We start from the raw sequence: 23,885 nt of genomic DNA, 5'->3' as shown, positions 1-23,885 counted from the left end.
TAAAAATCAGTGCTGCGTGCTTTTCTCTAAAAAACACAATCTTATCGAATACAGGGGAAAAAATCCACAAACCCATCCTCCTCCTCATTCCTTCAGTGTATTTTTGCATACCAGATGTCTCTGTCAATCACTTCTTCTTTCAGCTGTTGCATAGGCATGTTAATAGCTTCACATATGCTGTCCACCCATCTTAGCCTCTGTCGTCCTCCTCTTTATTTGCCCTCAGTTTTTCTTTCTCATTATGTGACCAAAGTATTTGAGTTTTAACCACTTTAGCTGCATGGACGTGAGTCTCACGTCCTCGGCTGCTGCGGCTACAGCAGAGACTCACATCCGTGCAGTTTGCGGTGCTGTGCGCTCAGTTGTGTGGGCGGAAGCCCGTGATTGCGATGGTCCTGGCGACAGGGGGGATTGGTGGCAGGGGACAGAAGTCCCCTGAGCCAGTCCGTGCTTGTTCGGCAAGAATGATGACCATTCTCAAATTGTGCCGCCACTGCGCTTCCTCCCGCTGGCTCGTTCCCTCTGCCGATCATTAGATTAATGAATGGGAATAAAAACATGACCACAATTGTTCCTGCAATTATGCAAACGCTAACACAAACATATACGTGTTTGAATGTGTGAAAAGAGCCTTGCTTGTATAAAAAGCTTATCTACGGTGTCCAATGTCAACTTAGCTGAAGACTGAAATTCTCCTGAGGTGCTGACTGAAGTTAGCTTTTAATTCAACAACATTTTTTTGCCAGCAACAAGACAGATTTGATAAGGCAGAGTTAATTTAAAATAGAAATTCACTTGAATGTAAGAAGATTGCTGCTCCACAGTAGTGTCGCTATGGGAATGGTGGCTGTAATGAGATATTTTAGCGGCAGCACCTGAAAGATACAAGCAGTGACTGGCTGCTCCGTCCAACAGAGTACATTTATAACTGACATATCTCTATTGAGTGGGTTGAAAATGTGTGAACTCAGTTGTTATGTTATTAATATTAACATTGGCACTTTTTCCACAATTAAATGCACATTTTTATGTTTTTCAGCTTATGACTGTGAATATTACAACCAAGGTAAGCTGTAATGTGTATTTTTGCTAGTAATTATCCTTCCAAACTATTCTCAAATAGTCACCTTATCAACAATGTATTTTTGATTCTGGGCTGACTTTGGTTTGCTGAATGGCCCTGACTGCATTTTCCCAAATCAGCAGTTTGTACATCCATAGTACCACTGTACATCTGCACTGCTCTGGGCGTTACCTACTTTTCAACGTTCGCCACATCTCTTTGCACCTTAAAAATACACTGTGCAGGGCCGGTTTTAGACTTTTTGCTGCCTGAGGCAAACATGTAAGGATGCGCCCCATACCCCTCCCCCCTTCCCCGATTTGGAATAGTTGACAATTCATTCTGCTTCATTTAATGTTCTCACATGACGTGCTGCAGCTCAACACAATCACACACTGGCTAGCTGTGAGTCTGTGACAAATAAACTGCTCATCATCAGCCACTCCATTCCTCCATAGTCAGGACAGCAGTGCCCCATCCTCCCTTCTGCTGTGCAAGTCAAATGAAACACTGCTATTCTCCTGCCTCCACCCTTCTCACTCACTGTCAGACTCCTCACACTGCACAACAAGCTGCTTTTTCCCAATGATGACCTCTTCACCTCGCTCGCTCTCCTCTCTCTTCTCCTCCTACTCTGACTGCATGCTGTTAGGGTAAACACAATGTACAAACATGCTGCCCCTGTAATCTCTGCCGCTGATGGAAATGTTTCACCTTGCTTCAAGAGAGAACCGGCCCTGGCTGTGTGTGACAGGATAATGCTTGAGAAATAGAAACATATGTATTCTCCTTGTTCTCCTTCCATACAGGAAGTGCTGCATTATGTCATTGGTCTAGCTGCTAGATCTGTGCAGCTATATATATACATCCTAACCCAGGGAAGGCTGTACTCCTGTACCCCCTCCTCACTGACCTCTCTGATGAGGTGCATGTGCAGAGTGGTGCCCAAGCCTCAAAATAGGTAAAGAATACTATAATTTATGGATACCTTATGAGGGTCCCTGGTGCCTAGTGATTTGCGCAACACACACTATATGCATTTGTGAAAAAGGCATTGCAGCACAAATAGTGAGGCATGCTCCTCTTTGCTAAATATTGAAATCTGGCAGAGTGAACTAGAGATTTAAAGTATCAGAAGCAGAGAAGCAGCAGGGCAGTTAGGCAACTCACATTGATTAAAGAGGAACTGTTACCAAGGATTAAACTTCATCCCAATCAGTAGCTAATACCCCCTTTCCCATTAAGAACTCTTTTCCTTTTCTCAAATAGATCATCGGGGGGTCTGTAAGGCTGATATTGTGGTGTAACCCCTCCCACAGTGTGATGTCAGGACCTAGGTCCTAACTGTTTCCTGTCTGTGAGCCTTGTTGAATTGTGGGAAATAACAGCTGTTTCCAACTGCCAATCAACCAGTATTTCCCTCTGTGCATATGCATAGCTATAAAAATGCAACCTTTTAGCCTATTGAATTGTTAGGGGGTGTGGTTATAGATAATGACATTTGGTGCTGTCTGTTTTTTTCATGTCTGCCAGTAGTAAAGATCATTATGAGCAGGCTGATTGTGGATCAAATAATATGAACAAATTAAATGGTGAATATCAATCATTTCTTGATCTCTTTTCTATTTTTTAACTTCTTCCTTTGCAATGTGTTGTTTTATTTTTTCCTTTTTTTGCTAAAGTTCCTCTTTAAAAGGAAATAAATATGGTGGCTTCCACATCCCTTTCACTTTAACAAATGTTACCTTATTTACCTTATTCAGAAAGCCTCCAATTGCATCAAATTTCAGTTTATATCAAACATTTCACTGACAATTCAATGTTTGTCCTAAAAATCCTGAAATACCTGAAATATTTCCATACACATTATAAGACATTCTTACGATTTGCCAGTTGTGTCAACAGCTTAATAGTTACTGCATCTTCATTGTTGTCCTAGTTAATCTTTGTGTATCTCTTTTATTTTCAAACAGGTCTAGGTGAAGGTCCCTATATTCTTTCCAGTTGTGGCAACAGTGAAATCGTATTAGGTGTTAATGTTACTAGCAAATACATATTCCCATTGCCAAGAATGAGCGCACATGGAAATGTTTTGTTTAACTTCATGATAACACCTGGACTTTTCCGAGATAAAGACTTGTGTGAGTACTCAACATCCAAATATTTAAACAATATTGTCACAAAAAAATGCAGGCAATTCAGTCAAAATAGGCTTAAGTCAACGTACGTGGTGTTAAATGATCAAGTACAGTGAGACCGGTGTTTCATTCTGCATAGGCGTTTCAGCATCCATGGGCAATGCAACCTTTTGTTTATTGTAATGCGCTCTCGTTGATAAGAAAAAATAACCATTATTCAATCACAGCAAATAGTAGAGTATGTGCATCACCTTCAGATTAGGAAGGGGCGTATCACCAGACAGACAACAGGAGAAAAGTTAAATAGGAGTGAACGTTACATAGCTACATGCTAACTACCGTAATAGCAGGGGGAAATGTGCATGTTCCCTCTGATAGAAGTGCTTCTCATTGCTCCTCATTGGGTTTGGAGTAAAGCAAGCTGAATCCTCACCTGATGATGCAGGAAGGTGGATCTCAGGGACGTCCCCTGATGACAAGTGTTCCTTGATCCATCTTCCTGCTGGTGGGTACATGCGACCTCATGCAACTGCACATGACAGGTGTGAACAGGAAGTTAAGCGACCTCAGTACTTTGCACACAGTTGTCAGGGATCTTATAGATCCCATACACCGTGATCATTGTTATCGCCGGGCGTCACTTAATGTTGTTCACATAATTGCCCGCCTGTACCCACATAGCAAGGTCGCTGAAACAATTGCTCATCGCTTAAAAATTGCAGGTCATCAGAAAAATCATTGTACAAATTGTGTAGTGGCTTCGGACCTTAGGAGTCCAGGGAACGGGATGTGAATGAAAGAGTTGACATCAGTAATTATTTTTTATTTTATGTTATTTGCAAGGTTGTAATTGCTCTGGCTGTTGTGGTCATCTAGCTGTACTACTGCTGAGTCAGCGATCCAGAAGGTTGGTAAAAATTCCCTGGTTGCATGTTTGTTCTTGGTGGATTGATCACTAAGTAATGACGCAAGCCATCGATAGAACATCACTAGCTGAGAATAATTAGCTTGTACAAAAAACAAAGCCTGCTGCAGTAGCAGCAGCATATTACAGTTATAAGAGGCTCAGTTTACATGGAACATGGGATGAAACAAAACTCTTCTCTTTAGAATTGTCTAAGGTCACATATTAGTTTCAGGGCTGAGGCATCACTTACGGTAAAGCTAGATTGCCCAAGCTTTACTGTCCGAAAGTAGTGTAAAGTTTGCTTTTGTCAGAGTATTCTAGGTAAGTGTTTAGCTTTATGACTCAGAGGCCTATTTATAAATCAGTGATAAAATGCTGCTTTATATTCAGCTGTACACCACAGAAGTGTCCATCTATGTCCTCTGTGTAGCCACTGGTTGTGTCTTGCCTGTATCTGGTCACGTGATGTTATAATTCCCTACCTCCTGCCACTACAGTTATGAGGGTAAGAAAGTACAGAGAAGGAAAGTAAGATTTTACGTATCAGAGCGTAACACAAAAATCATCTGGTGACGTAATCAGTTCTAAAATTATTTAAACCTAACCTTAGGTGTAAAAAAGACCACACAACAGATTTTATGGTATAATTATTTAAATAATAAAAATAAAGCCAAAATGGAGTACACCAAATGGCTTGTAGAACCACCTTTAGAAGCAATACCTTAAAGCAGACATATTCTGCGTAATGTTTTCCAGTCTCTAACATTGTTCTGATGGAAATTCCCCCCCCCCCCCCCCTGACTTTACTACGTTGTTTCAGTTCCTTGAGGTTTGCAAACATTTGTACAGCTCTCTTATTATTATTATTTGTACAGCTCTCTTATTATTATTATTATTTATTATTTATTGAATTTATAAAGCACCAACATATCTTAAGGTCCCACCACAGCATTTCTATTGGGTCGATGTTAGGACTTGGACTGGCTTCTGTATAAATGTTTTGGTCAGTAATTTGACCACCAGATATTGCCATTATTTGATTATCACAAATTATGTTGAAATAACGGCTCAGCATCAGGAATTTGCATGGTGATACTACGATTTCTAACACTAATCTCCCATTCTAACCTTTCCTCTCTAACACTCCAACACTAACCTTCTCTACCTATTCCTTTTAGTAACCTCCCCCCCAATCTACACCTAACACTACCCTAGCAGCAACTTAGTCTAACACTTACCCCCCACACTTCCTATGCCAAACACTAACCTCCCCCTACCCACACCTAACTCTAACTCCCCCGCCTACATCTAACACTATTCCTGAGCACCACACTGATATCTTTCTGTTGCATCCTATAATGGTAGTCAGCTATAGCCAATAACAGTACTTGGCTATACATTCACCACAGCTGATCTTCCCCGCTGCAAGATAGACGCTAGCACAGCTATATGTTGTTTGGCTGTACCTAAGCAATGTGTCTGTATAGTGCTTGTTGCCTGCAGTGTAAGCAGCAACACATATTGGGCTTGATTCACAAAGCTGGGCTAACGCATAGCACAACCGTGCTATGCGTTTAGCACGCAATGTGACATGCATGAAGGTTTACATGCGTAAAGGTTTACGTGCGCACACACAAACGCAGCAAGGAGCGTGCATCAACGCGCAGACACCTTTGTTAGCGTGTGCACGTAAATCTTTATGCATGTAAACCTTCACACGCATCACATTGCGTGCCAAATGCAGAGCACGGTCGTGCTGTGCGTTAGCATGGCTTTGTGAATCAAGCCCAATGTGTGTGTGTGTATATATACACCTTTAACAAAGATCTTTTGCGGGTTTCATTTATTAACAAAGGTGAAAGTTTGTGTATTCTGGCATAAAAATAAATCAGTAATGATAATACAAAGCTATGTGACAACTGATAAAGGTCTTTTAAGTTAAGAGCAAAAATGTCTAAACACATTTTTTATACATTTAATGTTCAGGTTGAATGTATGCAGCCATTCCACAGTAAATTAATCAAAGGTTTGCAGTAATAGAATTACTGTGATTTCCAGCCTATAACATGTCTTTTTCTTAAATTATTCATCTACATTGTAAACAGATTAGGAAATGATGATCAGCGATGCAAGTATTAGTAAACATCAAAGGCTGTACAAAGTCAACAAGTTCTATAATTAATTAACTCTTCAATCTTTAATGTTTTGGTAAATACACAGACTGTAACGCTATATTGTTCTAAACACAACAATATGGACTCTGTGAGCAAGTAATTGGTTAAATATACTGTTAACATGCCGATACTAATAATAACAAATAAACCACATTCTGTTATCAGCACATCTGAAGGCTTTTTTAAATATGCAAACAATAATACCTAGTATGGTGGGCCACAAGGATAATGAATAAAGGAAAAATGTGCACTTTTGTTCAGTGGTGTCACAAGGGGTGTGTGTGTGTGTGTGTGTGTGTGTGTGTAGGGGGGTGCAGCATAGCAACGGGGGGGGGGGGGCGGAGCTAGGATAGATATGTGATGAAATATCACTATTACTGTATTCAGTTTGCTATCTATCATCTCATTGTTTTCTTGTGACACACTAGTTGCTGAAGTTTTCTACGTTTCTCCTAATTATTTTTAAAAAATCTCACATTCTCACTATATCGTATTGACAGCTGAAATGTCTGCTTTAGGTATTTGCATAAAGAGTCTCATGCTTTGGCTTGTGTGGTTGTCTCAGTATTAGAAATTCAATAGGAATGAGAAGCAGTGCACTGATACATATCTAATCTGACAAGCAAAGGATTAGTCACTTACTTAATGTGAAATAGCAACTGAAGTTAATGCATTTCAGAACGTTTCCACAATACCCCAGTGCTAAACAGCTGGAGATGGGAATCAATTCTTCAAATGAACAAATTAAAGGTCAGCAGCAGAACACCTGGATTTAACATTTCAGAAAATCACATACAAAGCCATGTCCATAATTAAATTCAGAGCAAAAAGGGCCAAAGTGTAATAGAAGGATAGCAGATAAAAATAAGGAATAGTTTAAAGAGAACTCAAGCCAAAACTTGGGTTCAGAAACACATATGAAATTCACGGTTTCTCCTAAGTTTTCTCTGAGGTGATAATTTTTCATCCTCTTTTTATATCAACTTTTTAGCACTTTGTAATTGAAAAAAGTACCAAACTGTAGGTGGAAAAGTGCTATCAAAACTATTTTAAGTATTTTCTTGCTTGATGGTGGTTAAAAAAGTATTTTATAGACAAGTTATGAAATTATCACCTTGGAGTTAACTCAGGAGAAAAATTAATTGCTTTTGGGTCATACTTACCTAAGGAGAGTGGAGACTCTGGATCCTAATGAGAATTCTCACAGTGTTTTCTGGTCCCGCGTCGCTGTTTGCAGACCCTCCAGCTGATCGTTGCCACACTCCTCTTCTGGCAAAACTGGCCATGCTACAGCCACGAGAGAATGGACACACTCGTGCATGAGAAGCTCCAACTAACTGCGCAGGCATGGCCGTACGTGTGTAGTAAGGCTGCGTTTGTGCCAGAAGAGGGGCAACCCCGATCGGATTACCTGAAAGCCCTTGTTGGTAATCTTTGGAGGGTCCACGACCGCGAGCAGCAACGTGGGACCAGAGGATGCCATGGGAATCTTTATTAGGATCTAGAGGCTTCCCTCTCCTTAGGTAAGTATGTGATTTGTACCTAAACATTGACTCGGGTACACTTTTATTTGAACATTGACGACCGAAGACGAATTCAGGAAGGAAAATGGTAAGTATCGATTTGGGCACCACCAGGTGTGCACTAGAATTTAGTATTAAATAGCAATTTTGTGTGTATACCTGTCTCTCAAAGGCATAAAGTAATCAATAACATGGTTCCACCCATTATTCTGAAGTGATGATCATCATGGCTTTCTGGACACAATGCAGTGATAGCATGTAAATGCTTGGAAGCAACCTTTTCCATAAATTCATATTTTTCTTTCATAACTTGGTTCCTAACAGTGTTGGTGTTTGAATTTGGGATATTACATTCTAAACACAGCACCATTTCAGTACCTAACAAGCGGACAGGGTCAGGGGGAGTTCAAAGCCAGAGGGAGGTAGAATTGGAGTCCCTTGAAGCACTCTTTAAAGCACAAGTAAGTGAACTCCCCCTGATCCTGTCCGCTTGTTCAGTACTGAATGGTGCTGAATTGTGGTGTTCGGGAGAATTTGGATGTTCAGAATTGGCTTTCCTGAATTTGAACGCCAACACTAGTTCCTACACATTCTAATTAAGCTGAAACAAGAGTTTGCCTAAAGCGCTTTTAATTCCAGCACTAAGATATTGTTTTAATTATTATGTTTTAATATAGCACTGTCGCTTGTTTCTTTGGAGTCTGGGGAAAGACCCAATTACTTCCTGACTGTGCAAGAAAATGACAGCGTGCAGCTGGAGCAATGGGAAGCCAACTCAATGTTCCGTAGGAGAGCAACGTTTTTCCACCACCAAGGCCTCTGGGTCCCAGGATACAGTGCGTTTGAGTTACATAGCAGAAAAGGTTTCTTTATTGTTCTTACTGCTACTGAAGTTAAAGTTTCCAAATATGACAATTCTGAGGACTTTAAACTATCCAGTGGATTTAAGATCGAAGGTGAGCAATTTTATCAAAATATGCCTTTTTTTCTTTTTTTCTTTTCAGCCACTGTTTAACACAGGATTTTTCTCTTGGGGGTTATAATAGAGTGGCAAACCTGTTGGAGCAGAGGGAACATTTTAACTGTGGTCCCACTTCAAAAATAATTGTTTTCATTGTCTAGTTATAATTCACAATTTAGTGTCTTGTTGTTTACATTTTTGATATCCATTTCAGAGATTGTGGCAGCGGTTCCCTATAGAAGAATGTGTGAATGGAGGTATGAGCCATGTGCCAGTACGTGTGTTAAAACCTGCAGTGACCCTGAAGCTGTTACGTGCTCTTTTCTTCCACCGTAAGTATGTTTACCTTATTCAGGCATTATTTCTTGCACAAACCATCAGTGCTTTCTAACAGCCATCATTTTCTTTTCTGTACAATCATTGTTTTTTCGTAAGAACAAGAAAATCTCTGTTTTCCTTGAATTGTGTATGGACACATTTAATAGCAAAAAGTGCGCTAAAGCTTTAAACTCAAAAGATTGGTGGGCCAGAGCACTTACTGCTAAATGTCTTCCTGCTGCTCGTTGTCTTCAAAATCCCTCCCATTTTCCTTTATTTTTTCCCCACAGCCTCCTGAAAGTTCACCTATCAGTTCCAAACTGCCATGACCAGTGAAAGAAAGCACTCAAGCACCTTCATTTTCTTTTGTGCACAACTGTTTCCTTTTACAATGCATGTGCGTTTTGGAACTCTGATTTCAAAAGCGCTGTCTATGACCATGGACACTTCCATGTATGATCATGGACACCTTCTGGGGGAAAATGTGACTGATGAACCAGTCAAATATCATAAAGACTAAGAACAGGAAACAGGAGAGACCCTGAAGACAACAAGCATAAGGAACACTTTAAGGATTAAATGCTTGTACACAATATGCACTTAATTTAAAATATTACCTTCTGTTCAGGTGTACATTAAATGCCCATTGTAAATTAATGAAAAATGGCAAAGTATGCAGAACAGGACAATTAACAGCATGCTTTTCTGTGCACGGTCCTTCTGTACACTTATCCAATAGCCTTCTTAAGCTTTAATGTTATAGTGAAGTAGATGTATCAATCAATTGCATCATTTTTTGTCTTACTTTAAAGGGTGGAAGGGTGTATTCCATACTGTCCAAACCATATGATCCTTGATGAGATTACACTCAAATGTGTTTATCCAGAAGATTGTAAGTATTGCTGTTATGTTACTGTCCCCTTCAATGTTGTATATTTATTTTTGATAGTGTACAATCATTAATTTGATGCAGCCTTTTAAGGAAATTTGTGAATGTGTAACTTATTGTAGATATTAAAGAAAATTTGGTTAGGAATCCACTTTGGAAAAAATCCCCAGGCGTGAACCAAACACTACTAAAACCAAAACATAACAAATAAAAAAGGCATAAAATCATTCTCGTAAGGGAGGGTAGGAGGCGCCCTTAGAGGTACTATTGGTTAGGCTTTAATTGGAATTTGCCAATAGTTATACAATTTGTTGTGTGTAAAAAGACACACCAATTTTTCGAAAGAAATCTATATATTGTTTCTGGTGATGGACGTATTGATATTAGACAATTATTGGTACAAGAAATTGGAATGATCCTACCTTAATAAGTAGTCAAATCCATTAGTGTAAAATTTAGAATTTATTGTAGCACTTAAAATGACAACGCGTTTCGCGGCTGAAACCGCTTCATCAGGTCGTGTGTTGTGCCTTTGAATGATAGTCCTCTGAGCTCAGGCGCCTAACCAATAGTACCTCTAAGGGCACCTCCTACCCTCCCTTACTGCAAATTCCCCCTGGGATCAGGGGTCACTACCTTGGCAGGTGGTATCGTCTTGAAGGAGTTGCGACCATCGACCCTATCTCACAAGGCCGAGTGGGGACGGTACTTCCCCACATGCGATACAGATTGGTTGCCCTGTGTGCAACCTAGCTTTGTGAGTATATACAATCTTTTCATAATAATTACGGTATCCCTCCGTGAGATACTACACCAGATTGGGCTCCCGGTGTCTTCCCGTCCTTTTTTCTATCCTTCTAGTACACAATAAAATCATTCTCAGCTTCCATATTCCTTTATTTTCAAAATCCTTAAGGTGCAAGTAGTGTGACTACCGGTCCGGAATTATGCAAACATAGCCTTTCTATGAAAAGAAAAGACATGAATAATTGCTGTTTTACATGGAGTGTGCTTATGAGACCCCCTAAAGTAATCTAACAAAAAAAGTTTTTTTTTTTTTAATGTAAAATACCTGATTACAAGGAAAGACATTATCAGCATTATATTTCAGTGTAATTAACTATGTAATATTATTCCAAAAACCCTTCAGAGTATAATAACTTCAATGATTTGTTAAAAAGAATATAACAGATTTCAAAAGCGAACATCTTTTGAGTTTTCACTTTAATTACCAAGAAAGTGTTTAACAAATACAGATAGGATTTGTGATATCCAAAAGTCCACAAAAACTAGACAAGCAGGGGAATGAGTTTCCTCTCTCTTGCATTTTAAAAAATGTTTTGGGGGCATAAATCTGTTGTTGCAGCTGTTTAAATTGTGATAAAAGGGTTGTCTGAATAATTAAGCAAATTTTTTGCCTGAGGCACATATTAGTGATTTGCATTATACCTTTACAGTACAAGCGTAATAAAATAAAAACGTAGACATAGCTATTCACCAACTCTTTCAGGTTATGCGATTTTATTTTGTAGATTATTATGTAAATTGCAGTAATAAAATCAATCTGCTGTTAAGGTGAAATTCCGATCAAATCCTTTGAGGTCAGCTTAGGGAAGAATTACGCGTAGATTTGTTTTCGCCGCCTGTTCACTTTTGCGCAGGGTGAGCCGACTGATGGTTCAGCCTGCTGCCGCTGGAAATTCCAGGCGGTGTTAATTACTATTCTCCCTCCAACTTGGAAGGAGAATTAATTTGGGGTCTGACAATCGCCGGATCCCCGAATTACCTGTACGTGGGCCACGAACTATAGCATTGCTGCTATATCTGCTCCAAACCTACACGGTGCGTGACATGCACTGAGAAGCCCTGCCTCGAGAATTTCAGCAAAGATGTTTTTTGCCTCTTGTGGCGTTTTCGTACAAGCATCTACTACTGGAGAAAGCCCTTAACTAAATGCCGGAAATGTCAGCATGCTGCTTGGTCAGTTGCAGATGTGCACAAGGTGAAAAAAGAGGTGGTAATCCTGAGCAAACTCAAAAACAAAAAGGACAAAAAGAGACCAAGAGCCAATGATAGCATATTATATCTGTGCAAGAGATAATGAGCATGACAAGATAGGTACTCAACACAAATAGGTTGCCTAAAAGATAACCAATCACTAGGTAGATGTGTATCACAACCCCATGCACACTCAGGTGATGATGTCATTGCTTTGCAAGGATAAGGGAGGAATAAACACAGCACACCCACCACCAAGGTGAATAGGTAATGAAAGTACTATAGCAAGTTCTAAGACATTTAAATTAGCTGAAAAAAGTGTACAAAGGAGGAAGTGTAGTCACTTACTGATCCCAAAAAAACGCCACTGATTGAGCAAAGTTCACTTTTATTAAAGTTACAAGACAATGAAAACTTGTTGTCCTGTGTCTTAAAAGTGGGATTATACTTCCCATACATATAATAAAATGAAAGTAGTGCATAAAGCCATTGAGGAGAGAAAAGGAAACTGCAGAGCATAGAGTGATAGAGGTTGTCTCATAAGACTTTGGCACCATCCTGGATTTAACGGGAGGAAAAAAAAGGGGGACCCAGAATGCATGGGGAAGAGACTTCCTCCTCACCGTCTTATGTTCCTAATCAGCAGATGAATTGACCAGGTAAATATAACATTGGAAAGATGCTTTATTTAGTGAGAGAAAAATATTTCTTTAGGTGCACGACTAGATGAATATTGGTCATTAATGGAGGTTTTTTTTGGATTAGGTAAGCTTGTTACTACTCCTCCTCTCTTTAAAACTGTTTTAACTATTTTATATTTCTTGGTACCTCCTATAGAACTTTCAAAAGTGACACAAGGCTTTTTGCAGCTAGTTGTTCCTGTAGAAATATGGTATTTTAGGGTTGTTTACACCTAGAAATACACCAAACATTGTACTGTTACTGTTCACAGAAGCGATGTGTGAATCTCTTGGCAAGTTTAGAAATTCATAGCCCCATACATTTGAAAGTGATGTTCATTTTTATCATTATGTTAAAAAAGTGTAGCATCAATTTATGCTTACTAGCTGAAGACCCCGGCGTTGCTCGGGTATGTATTTGGTTGTTGGTTACTTCACCCACTTTTTTCAAACCTTGACACACAGTCACTCAATGACCAAGCTTGTGAGCTTTGGGGTCCTTGGCATCAATATATATGTATATGTGTATATATATATATATATATATATATATATATATATATATATATATATATATATATATATATATATATATATATATATATATATATATATATATATATATATATATACTGTATATATATATATATATATATATATAATTTTGCTCATAAGTAGAATTACTATATCAAGACAAAGTTTTGCAATTTTTCCTGCTTATATTAAGTGTAGGGCAACACATTTATTTGAAGGAATTGTCAGTATGATACTACTTTTGTCCATAATTTGACTGAACTATACAAATTCCTCCAGTACTAACAATAAAGCTGCAATTATGGAATGCAAAGCCTTAAATCTGTGTATAATACACTCATTGTACTGTTAACCATTATTATACTGTCTAAAGGTTATATTGACTGTTTGTTGAGTAATTAAAATTTCTTATAAATGTGAATTAACTTGGCCAGTAAAACCCAGTTGTAATTGTGATATTTAAATTCTAAGGTGTTCCGGTAAAAACAACCATCTTACCTACTGCCTCAAAACCTGCAAAGACAAGTTTAAGTCCGGCCACTTCTCCTACAAAAGAACAATATCCACCAGTGACAGAATCATTTCAGACAGATGTTTCAGATGTTTCACCATATTCTCCACCAGCTTCCACTGCTTTTATAACAAACACAACCTTTACAGCATATACAGAATTGTCAGCACTGAGCACTACTAAGAAGTATGAATCACCTTTTCAGCTGCTCACTACCGGATATGAAACAATCACTCAAAGTACTTCATCTTTTGGTCCCGAGATACGGTATACAACAATGCTGGGAACAAGCCTTGGAAAAAGTGTAGACTCTGTAATAACGACTTCTGCAACAGTCACCTCTTCAGGTTTACCCGTAACATCTCCTCATGCTGCCACTTCATTTGTAACATATAAAACGCTACCTCCAAAAGAAGATGTTGATACAACTAAAACCCCAACACGAATGTTGGGTCAGTCTTCTCAGGGCTTTTACTTGCTGACAACAAAGTCAGTCACTGTAACAGCATATTCTTCCATGACGGAAAAGATCGCTTCATCTTCAACTACAGATATGTCAGGATTTCCATATGTGTCAAATGTAACATCAACCAGTGAAACAACTTCAGCTACAACATCCGTGTCACCAGCCACAACTGTGACCATTACACCTTCAGTCACTTCATCAGTGTATATCCCGTTTACACTAAGTACAACTAGCTCTACAGAATTGTTAAGCACTCAGTATCCCTATACATCATCTCAGGTTTCTCCTGAAAAACTGGTAACCACTGTTTTGCCACATACATCAGATACTTTGCTGCATACATCTTTACAAAGTAAAACAGTACAGTCTATTCCTCCTACAGTGGAAACACATACAGACATTTCTGAAAGTACCTCCTCCTCTGTTTATTTACCACCACTAGTTACTCAATTATCCACAGTTTTTATGGGACCTTCAACATCTCAACTTCTGCAACAGACAACCATACCTGTGATTCAAACCAAAATTAAAGAAGCAATCTCCTCTTTGTCTCCAACTTCAGTTACATCTGAGAAGCAAGAAACAATGTCTACCATTACACCTACCCTTAGTTCATCTACATCATCTATATTAAGTCTACTAACATCTGCACAAACCTCAAAAATAGTTTCAGAAGTTACCCTTCCCTCAGAAAATGCCACATCTACATCAACTTTCGTGTTTTCTTCTGAGTCCACACTGCCACCCAAAACCACAGCAACATACCAAACAAAAGACCTAACAATGACTAGTGCTAAGCAAGCATCTTTGATAACTACCAACGCAACCCTTTTTCAGACACCACCTGTAACTTTAAGTACAAAGAAATTCCCCAAGACCACTGAATCCCCACTGAAGATAATATCTACCACTATCAAAGAACGCTTGGGTACAAGCACCCCTACAGAAAAAAGTACAGTTCATGATCTGGGAAGCATGTCTACTGAAAGTGTTCTTTCAACTCACCATACAGTTACAAGTATAGGTACAAGTCCTTCCACAGAACGTGAACCAACTGAGGATATTTCTTTAACACACTCCACTAAATCTTATCCTACAATGTCCAAAGAGAGTTTGCTTACTTCTTATTCATCTCCCACCTTTGACACTTCTACCCAAACATCTCTGATTTCGACAGTTACATCTCTTTCTGAGTCATCAAAGGTCACAGAATCAACTACAAGTGCCTACACTGAACCTTTTACTGGTGTTAGACACTTGGAGACACCGTTACCATTTACCTTGGCAACATTGACTACAGAAACCTCTACTGTATCCTCAACCTTTTCTGTTAATGAGACAACCTCTGGAGTTACAACTCTCTATGAAACTAGTCAAGAACCTTATCTGAATGCTACCCAAATTCTGTTGACTACTGAGAAAGAAACATTGTCAGCAGATTCTTACACAATAAAAAGAACCAGTACCCTTAGCAGCCAAACACATACGGCAATATATACCAATGAAACACTATCTGAGGTGACTACCCTTCAACCAAGTGATACTTCAAAAACTCTTCACCTTACAGAACCAACTAAGCTGGGTACAGTGCCCAGTAATGTAACATATGAGTCACTTTTTTCAACACCATTTTCTACTACTGAGTCACTTGTCACAGGAGCAGCTACTGAATTACTGATGAATTTAACAGCATCCTCAGAATATTACTCATTTGGAACAATGTTGCATACTAGCAGCCCTTCAGAATGTATGGTAAGTATTATTCTTCTTTAACCCTTGATCAAAGGCGTTGGTGAGCTTAAAAAGGAGCTGTAAGCCATACTATCCCAGAAACCCCCCACATATATAAGTAGAAAAATACTTGCTCTACTTAATTAACAGATGTATTGCACAGTCCACGTTTTGATTTTAGTGATTTTTCTACAGTAAAAAAAAGAGAAAATTTTAAGTATGGCTATTTTTAAGCCAATCCTGATGTCATTTCCTGCCCTACTCTCCTCTGCCTGATTTGCCCGCCCCCACTATAGAAAGTGCATTGTCTCAGCATGAGAAATATTGGCCAATCAGAGAGGTAAAAAAACACTTGGGAGCACCCTCCAAGTTCAAGATATAAAGTGTGTGCCAAGATCCTGGCCCCTATACCACAAGGGGCAAAAAATGCAACACTTCCTGGAAGGATCGGCACCACACAAAAAGTTGTATTCATAAGCTCTTTAGATCTTTATTGCATTAAAAAATGACAAGGCAGCTGCCTTGTCATTTTTTAATGCAATAAAGATCTAAAGAGCTTATGAATACAACCTTTTGTGTGGTGCCGATCCTTCCAGGAAGTGTGGCCAATCAGAGAGGAACAGAGGTGTAGGAGGGGAAAACAGGAGGGAAAGAAGCTCCAGCCAATCAGACTGCATTAGTTAAGTCTGAGGGGAAATAGAGAAGCAAAAGAGGACAACCCAGCATGCTCTGCAACTTTCATTTTTGTATACCAAATTTTGTGTGCAATGGGGAATGATCATTTATCAACAAGAAAAGTAATAGTGATTTTAACTTTTGGATTGTCTGGTTAGCTACCTTATTTCTTGTTTACCAGATACAAATAAAGAATTGATTTTGTATATTATGCCCGACAGTTACACTTTAACCAGTTCACCCCCAAGGGTTTTTACCCTAACGGACCAGAGCAATTTTCACCTGTCAGTGCTCCTCCCTTTTATTCCCTAATAACTATATTACTACTTATCACAAGGAAATGATCTATACCTCATTTTTTTTGCCACCAATTAGGCTTTCTGTGGGTAGTACATTTTGCTACGAATTTTTTTATTCTAAATGTATTTTAATGGGAAAAATACAAAAAGAATGGGGAAAAAAATTGTTATTTCTCAGTTTTCAGCCATTATAGTTTTAAAATTAAACATTCTCCTGTGGTTAAAACCAACACATTGTATTTGCCCGGTTGTCCCGATTATTAAACCGTTTAAATTATGTCCCTATCACAATGTATGGCGACAATATATTATTTTGAAATATAGGTGTTATTTTTCTGTTTTTGTTTTTGTTCAGGCCATAATTACAAGCCCCTATGTAATAAAGTAAAATTAATTTTCCCTCATAAAATATAGATTAAAAAAGCTGAGTCCCTAAGGCAACTATTTATTTATTTATAGCTGATTTTTTTTTTACAAGTGTTTTTTTTGGGGGGGGGGGGGGGAGGGAATGTAATTTATACATTTTATGAATATTGTGTGGATATTATGTATTTGCCTGTATGTGCAATATACTTTTTGGCCACAAGATGAACACTCTCCCATTAGGAATTGATCACATTTTTTTTCTTTTTACATTTTAACAACTGTGACAGTTTCCTGTTTTGTGAATGGATGCGGCCGCTGTTCGCGGTCGCGTCATTCACTCCAGGCAGTGCGATTGGGTAAAGGACCGCTCGGTCCTCTTCCCCAATCACCCAGCACGGGAACCCGATGGAAACGGCGGCGGTAGCGGCGCGGACACGTGCGGAGCGGCGGTGGGAACGCGTGACGTATAAAAACGTCATGTTGCCGTTAATAGGCGAAAGCATGACGTTTTAATACATATGTTTGTCATTAAATGGTTAATGAAAATAGACTTTAGTTTCTCTTGATCAGTAATATTTCAAGTAAACCTATGGTACCCTAAACAGAATCAGAAGTATGGTGGTGGGCAGCAAGGTGATGTAGTGATTACATGCAGTTACAACACTTCCTGCATTGGTTCCTCCTAAAATTGACCTTGGTATATGAAGGGAACATTAGGCTACGACTTGGTAAAGATTATATTGTGAAATTGTCTGAGGGAAAGTAAGTGACATGACTTATTTGAAGCACTCAATGAAATGCTGTGGACGATGACAGTGCTGTGATATATGCATAGAAAATATTAATAAATAATAATAGTAATCACAACAATGTGGAGATGTTGTTGCATTGGCACCGTAAGAGAATCTTATACCAAGAGAGAGTGATCTGTGCCTAATTACTTGTATCCTGGGCTGATTCTTTTCTGTGTCTCCTTAAATCTAGGAATCATTTAGGTCGCTAGCTATGAAATATTGCTAGGGTCTGTAAGGATCTTGTGACCTGAACCTTCAATTCACATTGAAGGTACTAGGAAGGGATGAACAGTGAATTCACCTTTGCATGGAAAAAAAAATACTCACCTGGAATAGGAAGCAGGAGCCAACAAATCACGGATGGAAGCTGGAGATGAATTATCCACCATCTGTGTCAACTCATCAGCTGTTGAATAATTCACCAATGGCTGTCACCACTGCTCTGACTTCCCCTTCCATCTGAACAAATATTTCCATCAGGCGAATTCTCTTTTCAGCACTGGCACTGGTACATTTGTTTGTCAATATTAATATTCATTTCAGTATGGGGCTGCTGGCTGGGGCTACCCAGAGGTCAGTTGAATTGTTCTTACATTTCTAGGTATATGTAGTACAGCAAGCGACTTTGTATGTCTGATTGTCTCCCACTTTGTTTACTTGCATCTTCAGGTGGACTTTCACACAGTTCTTCATTCAGTTTTGCATATATTTGTCATAGACTGTGGCTGTTGATTGACAATCAGGAGATTCACTCCTGGGGGGGTCAATTTAGTACTCTTTACATTTTCAAAAGACATCCTTTGACCTCTTTAATGGCTTAACTGGCTCAAACCACAATAAGATGCATTTTTTTTTACCCTGTACCAACTTGTAGAGTGTAATTAGAACTAGCATTATTAACAGATATAGGTAAATATCCATGTATGCAACAACACACATGGAAATATATGCTGTGTGAGTGTGTTCTTTGTTTTCTTCACGAATGAACCTAAAGTGTTACTGTAAAGTGTAAATAACAACTTTACTTAAAAAAAAATAGCGAAGCCCTGTACCTCTCACCTTATGATCATTACTATTGATCAGTAGGCCACCTATCACAAGAACGTCTTAGTAGTAAGGCACAGGCGGTAGAAGGTGTTTACTATGACTTTTTTTATGTAAAAGTTCTTATGTTGGAGCTCTGAGAGTTTTGAAACCCCAGTGTTTCTCAGAAACATGTAACAAATGTGTTCGAGCACCTTTAGAATCCTGAATGATATCCAAAAAATGTGTACGTTTAAATTAAATAACCACTATCAAAAAAACTATAAAGCTTAAAATAAACACCTGCATATACTGATAGTAAGTATATTTCTCCCAGATTAAAATCCACTATGAATTTATTCTCTCCTGTTTTGCTGTCATTTACAGTAGGCAGCAAAGTTTTGACAGAGATGACAGGTTTTAGACCAGCTTATTACAGATATTTTGCATGGCCCATATCACATTAACCTATTTTTGATATATGCAATATTTCTATATCGTATGATACAGAACAGAGGAGAAAATCAGTGGGCAAGCTATTTGATTTCATTTTTGTTACTATGTTCATCTTACTGTTAAAGGAATAGTGAAATAAAACAAACAAACCAGGTAATTTGAGTGTCAGCAGTCACCTGGTAAAATGGCCGCTGCAAAGACCTTAATGTCAATGTGTAATATGGGTGCTGGACTTCGGTTTTGCATAGACAGTGGCTGAAGGCAGCGATAATATTGATGGAGGGATCGTGGGGAGGGGGGAAGTTAGTGTTAGGAGTAAGTAGAGTGTGGGTTAGTTTGAGGAGAGGGTTAGGTAAGTGATAGTAGAATATCACTGAACATTACAGATACTCTACTATCCGTATTAGCCATTTCCCAATAGTAGAAAGCAAACTTTTGTTTTCCAATAGTAGAATATTAGTAATTTCACTGATATTTTACTAGCAGCTTTCACCCTTATTCAATGTACTACTAAACATAACAGTCTAGTTGCTACAATTGACTAAAAGCTGTATATGTAAAGGAGTAATACTTTTCAACTTAGACAGTGATTTTCACTGATTATTGTTGGGTAAGAGATTATTCATTGATGTACAGTATGTACTGCAGGGATAATTCCTTTATACTCTTTTGTTGCTAGCAACTCATTTTTACATATGGTTACACTCAGTTTTAATTGTTTTATTTACAATTACATAATAATATTTGTAAATGTAATGTAATGTAAAGTTGAACTACATGCACTAGTGTTATTCTTATGCTTTTTGTGTCTTCATAGGATTCAACAATTACACTGCTTTAATTTTGTGGTAATATCAAATAATGATATTTATAAATAAAAATGTGGAGAAGGTAATGACTCTAGTTTTGTCTTTCCAGCCAAGGTACATAGAGCCTCTTGATCCATGTAGCCAGTACATCTGCATTAACTTGGGCTGGATGCTGTACAACGTCTCGAGTAATTGTCACAAAAATGTGGAGAAACCCGACTGTGGCTTCCGTGGAATGCCTGTCCAAGTTAACACTGACAGCTGCTGCCCAGAATGGGAATGTCCATGTGAGCTTCTTTCAATGGCTTCATTGTCTTCAGTCTTGGAATATTTCTGCAAAGAAAATAAAATACAGAAATTATGGGATTGATTTACTCAGGTTAGAGAACTGTGGAGAACACTGAAGAACATAAGAGATCCACCTTCCTGAAAACTTGTAGCTGTGTATATCCTGCTTTAAGGAATTTGGACATGAGCAAGAGTTACAGTATATCTTGTCTTTGCAACCAAATGGCAACTATTGTAGGAAGTGCTGCTATTTAATTCCACCATGCAGAAGTTATTTAGATTCAGGCCTACTAGATTGTGAAGAAGAGTGGGCTATGGACACTCTTTGGCTATACGTTTTTAATATCTCTTACATGTCAGTAGAAGACCCTATAACACTAAACTCCTCAGACCTGCCACAGGAGTTATGAATGAGGGGAGGGATAGCTATTAGCTGACATCATTGTTATTAAAATATATGCCTATAAGACTTGTAGTAAAAAACTGAAGCTCTTATTGAGCTATCACTCAATACCCTGGTTCACCATCAGTTGTATGGGCCATAGGTGGAGTCTGTGAACCATCTTTCTAGTGGCAGGAGTCCTACTTGGTACCTTTATCACCTGGTATATTTTCACTTCCATGATATAAGCAGCAGACAAGAGACCTTATAGTTTCCATTGTACATTGGAATTGCAGTCTGCAAGGCAGATAATGTTATTGTTGAGAACATAATCAGCTAGTTATGATTTTTTATTTAGGTGAACCTCATTGTGGTCTTATATTACTCACACAAACAACCTTTCATCACCCAATAACCTAAAATGTTTAATAAAGCAGGGACAGGTTTCAAGGAACACTTCTGTTCTCCAGTGATCTCCAGTTGGGGAGATCCTTTGTGAATCAAGAACTGTACGTAGTTATTTGTATCTATCCTAATGATGTTTTATTCTAATTTCTATGTAGCAAATGTATAACCTTACAATGAACCTTATACTGTACATGCATGGATATTGTACTACAAACCTTTAGTAATGATGCATATCTCTTTCTAGGCCAGTGCTCTGTGCTGTCAGAACTGAGCATAATCACATTTGATGGAAATAATATTGCTCTCTATAATGCTGCACCCTACATATTAGTCAGGCTTCCGAAAGAAACAATTGTGGCTCATATTGAAAAGTGTCCTCCAAGCCTGGTAAGCATGATATTTAATCCTTCACCAAAATATACAGGCGTGAATTAACAATACTGTGAGTGTGTGCACCTCAACCACATACTTTTTTTATATGTAGAAACAAGTTTTATTGTGGTATTTGGTAAGAATACATTCCTTTGGGTCAAAGGAGAGAATAGCCAAACTAAAGTGACTATGAATTTAAAGCTTACCTGAAGTGACATGTGACACAGGTACTGATTCACAAAGATTTTCTGTTGAATTATCTCAACCTACTTGTTAACTCACAATTTAATTCTCCTTAATAAAGTTGAGCTACATGTAGCTCCGCCACTCATGATCAAAATTATGAGTACAACTTGCAGGCCACGGCGGGGGGTTAACTTACCCATGTTGCCGCCTATAACTGGCTCCACTCGTGTTCACTTGTGTTCCACGTCACTCCCATGCTTTCTACTTCAAACCCAGAAGAGGGAAGCACAAGAGTGACATGGAAAGCAAGTGAAAGTGAATGGAGCGCATCGGCTATAGGCAGCGACATGGGTGAGTTAGCCAAACTGTTGATCCATAGAGTGGTGTGTGGCTGCTTTTTGGTGTATGTGTGGGCCAGTCCTGTAGTTTTGCTTTATGCTATATGTGGACTCGATGGCGCCCTCTGCCCACCAAGTCACATGTGCCAGTGTTTTAAGTGAGGTCAGTTGCTGGGGCGGGAGGGTTGGGGGGGTTGATAGCTCAGCCCACAGTTGTCATTTTAGACCAATAAAGCACATTTTTCATATTGATTGAGCGCTTCCAGTTCTTTTATATTGATCCCTAATTTGTTATATAGTTAGTTCATTTCCATCATCTAATGTCTGTAGCAGAATTAAAAAGTTTGTATGTAGACATGTAAACAAAAGAACCAAGTATGTTCCAGTATATGACATAGGAAGAGCAGAATGTTACTGTGCGTATAAGTTGATATATTTACATATAATCATGTTTATTCTTATTTTTAGAGTGTGAACTCAATAAGAAAGCTGGTAAGTTATAATTCTCAATAGTGCCATAATGTTAGAAAGTGATTAAAGCAAAGACCCCGTAATCCAAAAGTCTCAACTAACCGGCATGCCTGAGGGTATAATGGGGACTATGATTTTGGGGGTTTGCAGGGGTTTGGAGCGCAAAAAAATACTCACTGAGTGTCCAGCGCCATCCTGTAAACTTCTCGTGGCTCCTAGCGGCTCCTGGTGAGTTACGTGACCTCACGCGGGTCAGGTGAGACGCCAGGAGTGGTACACGCAGGTTGCCTGAAAGCCGCTATGAGCTACAAGAGGGTTAGAAGACGGGGCTGGACACTCAGTGAGTATTTTATTTTGCACTGGGGAGGGAGGAGGTGTGTGCTTTTTCGTCCGGTTGCTCAAACAACCAGCAAGCACATGTATTCAGCACCAGGCAGTGCCGGATACAGGGGGACTTCGCTGTATATGAGTATATATGTATATTGGAACACTGCATAGCAAAACCTTTTTTTCTCCAACATCTGCACATATATAACATATTGATAATTTTAAATGTTATTGTTTATCGCAGTACTTGAGACAATAGACAGATACACCATTCAAACATATGCAATTTATATGCTCACATATAAACTGAACATTTCTGAACCCAAAATGACATAAAAATCAAATCTCAGGTTATATCATCCCTCTCATCCCCTCTCCACACACCAGCAGAATATACATACAGATTGCGCTAGGGAGTGGTGTATATATAGCTTTCCATTCTCCGGCATCAGCAGCCATAAATTAAAGCGTACCTCAAGTCAGTTTAAAAAAAAAAGGTTAGCTACTTACCTCAGTAGGGGAGCCTCTGGATAGTACAGAGGCTGTCTCCCTTCACCGCTCTGCACTGGGACCCTCGGAACAATGTTCAATATTAATGTCAAGGATTGTTTATAGCTGTGCTCCCCTCTGTGTATGAGCACAGCCACACTGTTCATGCGCACAGCTTGCCCGGGCCTGGACAGTAGCATGGAGATGCTCATGCATGGATTTTTTCTTCAGCCGAGACTCGTACATGGAGGAGGAGATTGATGCCTGTTAACACCCATGCTTAAGAAATATTCACAGTGTTGTTGGTGC

The 23,885-nt window shown here is 38.9% G+C and overlaps 1 protein-coding gene across 3 annotated transcripts in view; it reads left to right on the top strand.

The window, feature by feature from the left end:
• The window catches only part of OTOGL (otogelin like), a 197,941-nt gene that overhangs the window by 113,528 nt on the left and 60,528 nt on the right, over window positions 1–23,885 (top strand). For all 3 annotated transcript variants that reach the window (XM_068276877.1, XM_068276876.1, XM_068276878.1), the window contains exons 31-39: window positions 1,040–1,066; window positions 3,037–3,204; window positions 8,483–8,761; window positions 8,981–9,098; window positions 9,897–9,976; window positions 13,657–15,914; window positions 20,425–20,602; window positions 21,638–21,780; window positions 22,758–22,781. In XM_068276877.1, the coding sequence (XP_068132978.1) occupies window positions 1,040–1,066; window positions 3,037–3,204; window positions 8,483–8,761; window positions 8,981–9,098; window positions 9,897–9,976; window positions 13,657–15,914; window positions 20,425–20,602; window positions 21,638–21,780; window positions 22,758–22,781 (3,275 nt within the window). The remainder of the gene's footprint in view (window positions 1–1,039; window positions 1,067–3,036; window positions 3,205–8,482; window positions 8,762–8,980; window positions 9,099–9,896; window positions 9,977–13,656; window positions 15,915–20,424; window positions 20,603–21,637; window positions 21,781–22,757; window positions 22,782–23,885) is intronic.

The sequence above is a fragment of the Hyperolius riggenbachi genome, chromosome 3 (assembly GCF_040937935.1).
Source record: "Hyperolius riggenbachi isolate aHypRig1 chromosome 3, aHypRig1.pri, whole genome shotgun sequence".
NCBI lineage: Eukaryota > Metazoa > Chordata > Amphibia > Anura > Hyperoliidae > Hyperolius > Hyperolius riggenbachi.
Note: the sequence above shows the minus strand (reverse complement) of the source record. Positions and strands in the feature narration are given on the sequence as shown.